This window comes from Elephantulus edwardii, unplaced genomic scaffold (assembly GCF_000299155.1).
Source record: "Elephantulus edwardii isolate Elephantulus edwardi_28Jun2011 unplaced genomic scaffold, EleEdw1.0 scaffold00009, whole genome shotgun sequence".
Lineage (NCBI taxonomy): Eukaryota > Metazoa > Chordata > Mammalia > Macroscelidea > Macroscelididae > Elephantulus > Elephantulus edwardii.
In genome coordinates this window covers 3,126,225-3,138,324 of record NW_006399759.1, presented here as the reverse complement: position 1 = coordinate 3,138,324, position 12,100 = coordinate 3,126,225, and the positions used below count along the sequence as shown (strand labels likewise).

General features: G+C 50.0%; 1 protein-coding gene across 1 annotated transcript; it reads right to left on the bottom strand.

The window, feature by feature from the left end:
- Nucleotides 1-462: 462 nt before the first annotated feature.
- LOC102852284 (chromosome unknown open reading frame, human C2orf71) lies at nt 463-10,496 on the bottom strand. Its single transcript, XM_006880683.1, has 2 exons — nt 6,796-10,496; nt 463-628 (listed from the first exon to the last, which is right to left on the bottom strand). The coding sequence occupies exons 1-2, from the start codon at nt 10,494-10,496 to the stop codon at nt 463-465; spliced, it is 3,867 nt and encodes a 1,288-aa protein (XP_006880745.1).
- Between the last annotated feature and the right edge of the window lie 1,604 nt (nt 10,497-12,100).

Here is a 12,100-nt window from a genome sequence, read left to right as displayed (position 1 = left end):
CTAGTGGGCTCAGACATACCCACGGACGTGAAGACAGCACGGGACGGGGCAACCTTTCATTCTGTCTTGAGCAAGGGCACTAGGGGTCAGGGACAAACAATAAGACCAGCGGTGAAATACCTAACTCAACAAGTATGAGATAAAGAAGGTGTGCCCCCATCCTCCCCTTAAATTAAGGCCAGTACTTAAAGGATTAAAGAGTGCCATTGTGGGGCTCTGAAGCTTTGGTTAACTTTTGAACCCCAAGGCCAGCCAGGCATTGGGGACCGAGACCTAAGAATGTCTGCTTTGCCTGCTAAGCCAGTCTCAGGCCACCTGCCCGGAAGTGCACATGCGTGCCTTTTGAGGACACTTTGGTAGGAGTTTGGCTTGCCCACCACCTGTGGGGCAGCCTGGCCACTTGGTGGTCACACTTTGTCTTCAGGGGTGTCCCACATCAGTGTGACTCCACCCACTTGCTGGTCAGGCCGCCTCCTCCTGCTGGGGCTGTGGGTCTGGCTGGGGCTCTCGCTGCAGCCCATGACCCAGCACAAAGAGATCTGGGGGAGATGCTCCTCTCTGCTTCTGTTCTGGGCCACAGGGGGTGCCCCAAGGTTCCACACTCTTCCTGGGGCTTTCCTCACAGCTGCTGCAAGAAAAGACAAATACTAATGAAACTTTCTCTCTTCTTTGGCCCACCCCCATCTCTGTTCTGATCTCTCCTTCATCCACAGGCTGATGAGCCCTGTCTGCAGGGGATCCTGCCTTTCTGTGACAGGTGTGTCCTGAAGGCTGCTGGCCCTGCCACTGGCCGGTCCGCTGTGGCCAGGCACTGTGGGGACCCAGCTCAAGGCTGTTTTGAGTGATAGGAAGAATCGTGGTCTTTTTTCCCTGATGCCCAGGACCCTGATGCTTGAACCAATCAGCTCCTCCAGGAGTTTTGGAAAGCTGGGCTTTTGTTTTTAAAAAAACACTTCTTGTTTAACAAAAGGCTGGCTTAGCTTCTTGAATCAAAACCAAAATAAACCACAACACACCAAACCCCTCCTGCTTCACTCATTTGCCACCCTTTTCCTGAATGTAGAAAATGGAGACTTCTTGGCAGAGCCCAGATCCGGCATTTGGCCACAACAGAGTTTCACAGCTGCTGAGCCCCACGTGACACAGCCTGGGACAGGCTTTGCATCTGGTGGGGGGTGTCGCACAGACCCTCGGTGGGATGGACAGACTCCCAGAATGCTGAGTGGAGGCTGGGCATGAGCATGTGGCAAGCCCAGGCCAGAAAGGTGGGCCAGCTCACAAAGCCACACTTGCCTGTTAGCTGCTGGTGGCTCGCTGGGCAGAAGTTGGAATCTGGTTGCCTCAGTTCCAAACTGGCTCTTCCACTCACCAACCGTAAGGCTTTGATCACACTTCTCAGCTTTCATGTTTGTAACGTGGATGTAGAAATTGTACCCATTTTTCTGGGTACTCGTAGATTTCAGTACTGAATGAGGCCTGTAAAACTCTCAGCTCACTAACTGGTACAGAGTTAGCTCAGTAAAGGAGGAAAGAGGTCACGTGCTGGAGCACATAAGAGATTGTGAAGAGGATGTAGGAAAGTGCAGCACTGGTCTTCCTAAACAGGCGATTTTAGTCTTGGTCTATGGTCCCTAACAAGAACAACAACAACAACAACATGGGACTGTTTTATTGGGCTAGTAGAAAGGGACATCTGGAAAGGAGAGCAAAGATTCTCGGGCCATACCGTACTAAGGTGGGCACCTGATGCTCAGAGAGTTGGGATGTCAGAGCATCAGCTCAGTAACCTGGGGGCCAGACCTTGATGGCAGGGCTGTGTGCTCAGCCCCGTGTGATCAGGCTAACGTGAGGCACCAAAGCCATTCGCATTTGGATCCTAAGCAGATGAGACGTCCATCTGACATGCAGAAATAGTCTCTCAGTTTGTTGAGAACACCTGAGGGGGTATGAGGACTCTGTTGTGTTCCTGAGAGCTTATCTCATTCGTGTCAGCTCACGAGCGGCCCAGTCGCGAGTCCCTGCCCGGGCTCAGGACCCGGCGTGGTCTGTGGGCTGCAGCTCCCTCCTTGCACGCACCACCCTCTGCTGCCTGTGGGGTGAGACCTGGCAGACCGGGAAGGGCATATCCAGGAGCAGCCTGTGGCAGGCCGCACTGAGCCAGGATGCTGGCTAGAACTGCCAGACATCTGGTGGTAGAACTGTTTCTCTCCCAGCCCTCTGCAGGTTCTACATTCACCTGGCTCAGGCTCCAAGCGATCAACTCATTGCCACCAAATCAGAAAGGATTCATCACTGACCCTCCAGTAGGTTTCCCGGGGCTTTAAATCAGATGGAGACAGGTTGCTCATCTTTTTCTCACACTGCTGCTGGTGGACAGAAGCCACCAGAGAAGCGCGGCTTTTGGGCTAGCAGAGCAACTCCCTACATGTGGACTATACCACCAGGGGTCCTTGGCTTAGGCTGTTGTCATTGTTATGTGCTGTCAAGTCAAGTACAATCCACAACAACACTAAACACAGCGGGTGCCATCCTCATCATCTCTCATACACGTGATCTTATTGCGGCAGCCTCTGTTCTAGTCCATCTCACTGAGAGTCTTTCTCTCTTTCTCTCACCCTCCACCTTTCCAAGCCATGATATCTTTTTCCCAAAGAATAACCCTCCTGACAATATGCCCAAACTATGCGAAATAAAGCTTCCCCATCCTTTGCTTTAATGAACACTCTGGCTGTACTTCTCTGAGACATAGTTGTTCTTTTGGCTGTCCACGGAACACTCAGCACTCTACTGCAATACCACAATGCAGAGGCAGCAATCTCTCTTCTGTACTTCTTATCCATTGTCCAGCTCTCAGATACATAATAGGTGGTTGAAAAGACCATGGTTTTAACCAGGTGCACCTTAGTCTTTAGGATGAGATCATAACTTTTCAGTACTTTGGCAAGGTCCCTGACATCAGACATTCCCAGTACTAGGGATCTATTTTCCCAGGTGCCACAATGTAGTTGTGGTTCCACTTGTTCCTGGGTTGGCCTGGGAAGTAGGCTGCTCTCCAGCTGGATGTCTGGCCATACTTTGCTCAGGACACTAAGTCAAGGGCAGCAGAGAGCCTCAGCCTGGCCATTTCTTTCCAGGCAGAGGCTGACAGGCACTACATTTAGAAGAGCAAAGGGACTCTTAGCTTCTTGAACACAGAGTGCCCCAGCATCCTGAGACTTAGAGACTGGCACTTCAACTTGAGGATTCAACAAATAAATAACAGTTGAAGCTCATAATTGAGCTTCCTGGGTAAGCCTCTGAGGACTATTCCCAATCTCCAGGGCCCCAAGATCAAGAGGATATAAACATCGTCCTCTTTTCTAATGAAGGGAGTCATGTCTGTCATGGGATGACCTGCAGGGTGCTGAGGCCAGGTGTGGGACAGTTTCCCCTGAAGGTCTACCTTGGAACTGTGTGAGAGGTGGTTTGGGGTGCAGGTCTCTCTGCTTGGGGGAACAGCCCTGCACTAGGAAGTTTCTGACTCTGACGCTGGCTTGTTTCATGATCTTGGGGAAACCAAGTTTCCTTCCCTGGTGTTGCTTCCCGGCAAGTCAGATGACAGATAAATGCTTGCCATTAATCTCAGTGAGTGCACACACAGCTGGAACAGTTGGGCTCCCAGATGTGAAATTTGCCTTGGACCAGGGGAGTCAAGTGAGCATTTCCCCACCATGACCTCACAGTCTGAGCTGGCTTAGTAAACTCACTGCTCTTTATTTGGAACTGACTCATCGCTGACTCTCCATTGGGTTTCCAAGATTATGAAGCAAACAGGAGGAGGCTGATCATCTCTCTCCTGCAGGGCCACTGAAGGGTTCAAACTACCAGAGAGTTGTGGACTTGGGGTTTGCAGGGCAGCTCCCTACAGACTAGGTGTAGTTTTGTCAGGAGGCAGGAAAGTGAGTGTCATTATACGACCTTTCACTCAGACGTTGGAGAAAACCCTGTTTGTGAATTGTCCATTTTTCTAAAGACACTGATTCCTCTGCCCTATCCTGACACACCTATTCCAGATATTGAGATTCAGGACATAAAATACCCTTTTTGAGCTGCCCTGTGCTGAGGAGAAATCTGAAAGGAAGAGCCTTATTTTCTTCTTGAACAATTTTATGTTACTTTACTATTGCTCCTGCTGTTTTAAAATGTTAGTGTTTTTAATTAATGTCACTTTATTGTCCCTGTTCTTACAGGCTCTTCTCCTGAAGGGCACCGTTTTAGAAATCTAATAAACGAGTAAGTGGTTGTGTGAGGAGTAATACATTAACATTTATTGAGGTTCTTAGACGAAGGCTATTCGGCTGTAGGAAGCTTATTTTAGATTTAAGGAAAGAGCAACATTACATTAAGATTCTTGCAATAATAATCAATATTTCATTTCTTTCAAGTGGCTGGGGAAGTTTATATAACTATAATAACATACAACTTTCCTGAGAGATCGTATCTTTATTTAAAATTGACTGCCGAGCGAGTGACTTCACTTGATGAAAAATTGCCATTTATGCCTCAGCAGACTGTGAAGTCTGCAACACATATCACTCTGGCAGAAATTAACTGCTGATTTATACACAGACAACTCAAAAATATCAGGGGCTGGAGTTGGTTCAGCTTTGTCTGATCTGATATCAAAGTATGCCGATGAAAGTCCCCCTCAAGTCTCAAAAATAAGTTTTTGTTTCTCAGCCCAGAGTTTCAGAAAAGGCATGTTTTTCTAGGTAGTTCTGAGAAGTGGTCATTTGAGCATGTGACTGACCTACCTTCCTTCCTTCCTTCCTTCCTTCCTTCCTTCCTTCCTTCCTTCCTTCCTTCCTTCCTTCCTTCCTTCCTGTCTTTCTTTTCCCCAGGGCTTTCTTTATTTGTTGTTGGGTTTTTAAAATTTAATTATTATTATTCATTTTAATGAAAACTTACAGAGACTTTGGATTTCCATTCATTCATTATTGCACTTTTCTCCCTGCCCACCCCCGCTCCCCAGTTCACTCTTCTCTTTGAAAAGTAAAATAAAAATTCTTTGTTATACAATTCCTCTCTCCAAGTCCACTCCACTATGCAGCCTTTGTTCTGGACTCCTGTCATGACAATACTTAATCATGTATCCCTTTTAAACAGTTCTCTCCCTCATCTGTTTCAATGCAGTATACATAATTTATCCCATCTTTCTCAGTCTCCCCTCAATCCTGATGTCAGTCCAGTTTTACAACAGTGGCACTATGCAATATTTGTCCTTTTGTGACTGAGATATTTCACTCAGGTGACCCGTTCTTTCTATGGCAGGCAATGGTGAGACTTAGACTCATGTCGCAGTGCTCATGCCTGTCTGTGAGGCTGGGACGGACACGCTTGTCAGTTATTCCTCCCAGTCAGGTGTCCCTACCCCTCTGTAACCACTGGTGAGGAGGTTGAAATCAGACTCGCTTCAAGGACACGTAGCACTAGTCCACTTTGGCTTGCAGATATGGGAAAGCCAAACATTCATTTGCTGTGCCTCCAGGACCAGCTGTTCTTAAGGCATGGTTTGGAGGCATCCAAGACACTTTGAAGGGGTCCAGAAGGTTTGAAACAATCTATCATCACCACTATTGACCTCTGTCTCATGGGGACACCGTGAGTGAGGTAGAGACTTACTCTGTAAGGTTGGGGTTTTTTTAGTGTGGGATTTTTTTTTTTATAAAATTTTGCTTTCTCTGTAAGATTTTTATATGAAGATCTTATTTGCCTTTTCCATTCTCATGTGTGACTATAGAGTGGAATTTTTTTTCAGAGTCTACACATGGTTCAGGATAGTGCAGGTTTCTGAGCTAATGTACATCGAGTCGCAGGTGACTCAATGGCACATAACAACAACAATAACATGACAGGTAAATAACAACAGACCAACTGCAGAGGCACCTAAGAGAACCCAGCTCCCTTCTATTCAACCAGACACCAAAGAGATTAATGAAAATTTGAAATGGTGCCATTCTTTCCATTACATTGTTTTTGTTGTGTATAAAATAGAACTGTTTTGTGAAAACGCCCATTATTTATGTTGACACCTAATGCATTTATTTTTGTTACCTTAAAATAAGTTAATATGTGAATATCTAGTATATAAAAATGGATAGTTGTATTCCACATACACAGAAGCTCTTGGATAATAAGTTTAGAGGAGTCTTGGTACCAAAACATTTGAGAACTTCTGTCTTAGAAGGAGAAGGTCAGAGAACAAGAGGAAGTCCCTTTAAGAGATGGATTGATAGAGTGATGACGACCATGAACTGAAGCTCAGTGGAGACCTGGAGGATGGTGCGGGACCGGGCAGTTCTCTGCTCTGTTGTTTATGAATGAGAACCAAGTCAGAGAACCTAACAAAAGCAACAGCAACATCCTAGATACTCGTAAACCCACAAAGACATCAGGCTGTTGGGTCCAGGTGGGGTAGGTGGGTGATGATAATTAACCTTGAGGGCAAGTTGCTGCACTTATTTCCCCATTTGTAAAATAAGAGAGAAGAGACTGGACTAACATGATAGTTTTGAACTTATTTGTTTTAAATCAATGCAAATCCTGCTTAGAAATCCAATATGGGTAACTCATAAGAGCACAGTTGCTCAAGATTGAAGTGGGGTGGGACTGGGGTGGACTTGGATTTGTGCCTTGAACCCCTTTTTCTCAGTTACCTCTTTTCTTACAATACAATTTCAAAATTACTGACCCAGAAGAGCCCTGGGCTGTTAGCTCTACTCAGCGTCATTGCAGGGTGCGCCCGGGACTCCTTACCTGCTCCGGCTGAGCTGGCCTTCATGGCCTGAGCTGGTGCAGCCTGACACGGGCAGCCGCAGTCGGATGCCCGCCCGGCGCTCCGAAGCTGTCCTTCTGACGAAAGGCTGAGGGTTGAGGGCACACAGAGCCACCATTCTCTGTGTGTCTCTCAGTCGTGGTCCTGAGCTGCTCCTCCAGCATCCTGCTGATGTCCCAAGTGAGACCCCAGCCTCTGGAGGCAGAGCCGGTGGTGTCAGTGGATGTGCTGGTGAGAGTGGTGACTTAGCTTCGAACAGTGAGGGGGTGGCCGGGCAAAATATGGAATGTGTGTTTCCAGATACTTTGGCCATGGCGGTAGGACTGTCTTCAGAATCTCCTGTTTCTCTTTGTCTCCGAGATGGTGAGACTGGGGGGGATGTGGAAGGAACGGAGGAGGGGGAGCTTGCTTCTCTGCCCTGGGTAGTGGGGCTGGAGGCCTTCTGCTGAGCAGGTGGGCTGGCTGGAGGAGGACTGGTCAGCTTGTGTTGGGGTGGTGAGCATGCTTGTTTCTTTGGAGTTGGTGGGCTTAGCACCCTGGGGCTCACTGGGGGGCTGTGAGCACTCGTGCTGAGTGGTGGGCTGGGGGATCCATGCACAGAGGGGAGGTTTAGTTCAGCAGGCCTGTGGGAGGAGGACAGGTTCGGGAGTCTCTTCTCAGTTTGAGGTGACCAGTGCACCCTTGTAGGTGAAGTTTTCCTTACCACCGGGGGCCTCCTCTCTTGGCCTTGCCTTGAGGCCTCAGGAGAACGCAGCCCCCTTGGTGGCTTGGCTGGGCTGGGTTCCGAGGTCCTGTTTTGCCCAGAGGTGTGGCTGGAGTGCTGCCAGGGCACTGCCTTCCGGGAAGGCCTGCAGAGGCTGGTGGCCTTCTCTGCTGGTGCCTGACTCTGAGGCCGACCCTCGACCTTTACGTGTTGGCTGGTGGCTGCTGCGTGGCTCAAGTCCAAGGGCAGCCTTCTGGGATTGCTCCTTGGCCCTGAGCTGCGAGACCTGGTGGGGCTGGCCGTGGCCTTGCTGGGCAGCAGGTCAATGGGGCTCACGGAGGCTCTGAGCTTTGGGGAAGCCCATGTTCTCCTGGCAGTGCCAACCCCTTCCAGCTCTGGCATGGTGGTCCCTTTAGCCGAGTCCTCTGCCAGCTCACCGTTTCCTGGGGGCTCCAGAGAAGCAAATGACTGGTCCATCAGGATTTCTGGAGGTGGTGGTGGGAAACTAGCTGGGTCTTCCTCCCACTCACCACTGCTGTCCTCACCCTTGGTGTTCTCTGCTGGAAGCAGAGGAGGGAAGATAGGTGCGAAAGGCCTCCAGCCTGCTGCTGGGGAAATGCGGGGCTTCGGGTACAAAGGTGCAAGCCCCCTGTAAATGGGGAACCTGGGAGGGATGATAGGGACACCCCACTTCCTGAGGCGAGGGCTTGACTCACAGTCTTTGGGATCCCCCACTGTCCTCACACTGTCAGTTGGACTGAAGGTTTCAATCAACTTCTTGACTGACGTTCTGGTGGGCCGGCCCCCCATATTGCAGTCCTCAGCCCTGGGAGACTCACTTGTCTTCTCATCTGAGAAGACAGAGTTGGGGTGCTGTGTAATGGTCCCCTGCCTGGCCTGCTCATCCTCAGGGTGGGGACTGCACTTCTGCAAGATACTTTTGTCCTGGCTAGGCAAAATGCTGAAGTTCTTGGTGAGGGACGCCTTCAGCTTGTTGGTAGTATTGCTTGGCGTCAGCCGGCAGTCATTGGACCACAAAGCTGCTGGCCTGGACTTCAGCATCTGCTCCCGGCTGTGCTGCTGGTGCTGGGGGCCCAGGGTGTAGAACGCCTCCAGCCTCTGAGTGAGGTCCCTCTGGACCCTCTGCAGCTCCTGGAGAGTGGGGTCTTCCATGTGGTTCTGAAGACTTGGCTCTGACTGTGACCTCCTCTGCCTCACCAGAGGCCTCCTGCTGCCACTGACAGTGCTGGGTCTCGGTGGGACCGTCACCCTCCTGTCCTCTTCCTCAGTCCAGTCCTGGGGCCCAGAAGGCATAGGAACAAATTTGATCCTTTCACTGATGGCTTCCTTCATCTTCAGGATCATTTCCTGAGCCTGGAGGCTCCTCAGTCTCCTGGAATAAGGTTGAAATGCACTTTTCCGGCCAGCCGGTGAAGACTGAGGCCTTGAAAGTAGAGCTGTGTTCTGCCACACACATGGGCTCATGCTGCTAACTTCATCTTCTTCCTCCTCCTTCTCATCCTCCTCCTCCTCGCTACCGGCCTCATCTTCACTGAGGGATGGAGAGACGACCAACCTGGAGCCTTTAGACATGTGTGCTTCTCCAGGGACCCCAAATCCATGGGCATCACACGGGATGCTTTCACCTGGCCCCAAAGGCCTGGAGGGAACCCTGGCTGGGCCTGTACTGGAAGGACATTGGCTCCATGCTCCACTCGGTGTGGGCTGAATTTTTGCCGTGGGAAGCCGTGAAAGTGGACACTCTTGGGGTCTGTCTGAGCCCATCCAGAAGGGACTCTGCTGCCAGGCATGCCCCCCTGGACTGGCTTCCCCTTGGACTGAAATTTCTGACTTCTGTTCTATGGGCTCCAGCACACAGTCCCAGCTGGCTTGCTTGCCCAGCTTGTCCAGGGACGGCATGGACTCATTGTCAACACCAATGCCGCTATCCTCCGAGCACAAGGGGAGACCTTGCACTCCTGGGTCCCTGTGGCCACTCACCAAGCTCTCTAGTTGCCCCAGGACCCTCAAGAGATGCTCGTCCACATCCCTCGTGATGCTCAGCTTCTTTTCCAAGTGGCCTGTGGTGGAGCGGAAGTAGCCGCCAGAGCCATCCAGGAGGCTGGAGGCGAGCAAGGCCACCGTACTGTGGAGTGCCTGCAGCTTGCTGACTGTGTACTGCAAGAGCTGCTGCAGGAGGTCTGGCTGCTCCCGGGGCTTTCCTCCCTTCAACGGCCAAACCAGATCTGCCCTCACATCCTGGAGGAGTGCGTCTCCCTCCTTGGACATCTCCCTCAAGAGCTGGTTCGCCTCATCAAAGCACAGCAGCAGGAAGCTGACCATGGGCTGCAGCAGCTCCTGTGTCTGGGTGGCCTGATGCATGACAGACAGGATTGCTTCGTATTTGGAGAGGCTCGAGTGCAGGTAGGTGTAAGCGTGATGGTGGGCCTTCACCAGGGGCTCGGGAAAGTCCACCTTGTCTGCAGGCCCGTGAGGAGGAAGGACTGTTTGGCTGCCATCTCCCTGTTTCTCCAGTCTGTGGGATGCAGAGGTCTCCTGGGCTTCACTGTTCTCATTTTCTTCCCCAGAAAAAGTTGAGCCTTGTGGCCCATGAGAGTTCTGTGTCATAAACATATGGCCCTGTGATTTGGTCTTTTGGGATGGGGAGGTTCTGGCTTCTAGGATCAATCCTTCCACGTCCTTCCTTTTGCCTGAAGCTGGCTCTCCCATAAGCTGACAAAGACCTTCTGTTGTGCTTGGATTCCACCCGGAACCTGCCTGCTCCTCAGCCGGCCTCCGTCCCTGGGACTGGCCGCCACCAGAATCATAGTAGGTGGAGCTTTGAAGCAGTAAAGGGATAGAGCCTCTGCCATTGCCCACCTGACGCCCTGGCAAAATTGCCTTGGGCTTTTTAAAAAACTGAATGCCACTCTTTGCAACGCTGTTCACAATGTCACTGTGGGAAGGTGTGCACCCCATGATTTCAGCTTACAGTCATCTTCCACCCACAACCTTAGCAATTTTCAGAGAGCAGTATTTGAAAGGGAAACAAAAAGGCTGTCTTACGAGTCCATCCAGGCAATTTCCAGACCAGAGTCCTTTGAATTCCACTTCACAATATCTCGAACTTGAGACCAGCTTACCTTGAAAGCAGACTTCCTTGGCCCTCCAGGGAAGAGGAGGTGCGTCCTGCCGTCCTGCACATATTCTGTTATCTTGAGCCCCCGTGCTGTTAGGGAAGGGCAACGACCTGGATTACAGGCCTGTGTCTTGCTCATGTCCTGACAGATGTGATGGTAAGTGGAGCTTTAAGCCTATTAGGTTAATCACACCCCAGCCAGTTAGCGCTCACAGAGTTCCAATATAGAACTTCTCAGCGTTTACTATATTGGGAAGCGGATTATTTTTGCACGTGCTTGTGCTTTTAAGTCTATTCAGTTGCCTGCTGTATGAAACCTAGAGAAATGAGGCGTAATTGCCAAAGGCTGGAAGAGACATTTGTGGAAGGGAAGCGAGGGCTCGCTAATTGCAGATCATGGCAGAGAAATAACCTTCAGAGTCTAGTAAGGGCAAACCAGCTGAGTGGGCCCAGCCAGGTATGGTCAGAAAGACCCCCAAAGACACACAAGAAAGTGATTGAAACAATGCATTGTTGTCTGTGACTCAACAACAGCTTGCTTCTGGTGATGGGGCACGTCTCTTGATCAGTGAATGAAGAAGACACAATTTCTTTCCTTGTCATTGGAGATGTGGCAGGGCAGCTATCATCCCGGGTCTAAAGGGCGAATATAGAAAGACTCACTGCCATATTAAGGCGAAGCCTGGTCCCTACAGACCATGGGGACTCAAAGAGGTCAAAATTCTCTGAAAAGAGGCCCGTTATTAACGTCACATAGGAAAACTAGCTAAAACAGGCAATGCAAAGCTATTAAATCATTAGCAGTAGAACACAGGGGGGAAATGTGCTTTTCAAATGCAGCTCTGTCTCTGATCTGAGCATGATGCTCTTACCTGTGTGTGGCTAAGTTCCTCCAAGTCAGAGCTGATTCATAACTAACTTTCCTGCAGATTTTCAGAAGTTGTAAATCTCATGGAAGGAGACTGCTCATCTTTCTCCTTTAGAACAGTTCATGGATTTGAACTGTCTGCTTTTTGGTTTGACAGTGCAACCCTTTACCTGCTAGACCACCAGAGATCCCTAATAGTAGCAACCACCCATTTAAAACTCCTTCTTAGCATTATTTGCTCTTGATAAGTCTAGAGCCAGGGTAAACTGGATTGAAATCCTGAGTTCTTGTTGTGGGTTGAATCTTGGACCAGTTACTTTGCTGAGCCAGAGCTTGTCTTTGCATTAGGGAGCAAGCTACCTCTCTCCGGGAGCTGTTGTGAGGATTAAATCAAGGATGACCTGGTAAGTGTTTGTCGCCCTGCCTGACCAGTGATGACAGCAGCGTGGTTAGCTGCTGTCGAGTTGGGCCCTGCCTCATGCAGACTGCATGCACAGATGGATAAAATACTGTCTGGCCCTGCACCACGTCTACAATCACTTACAGCTTAGATCGCTGTGATCTAGTAGAATCTCA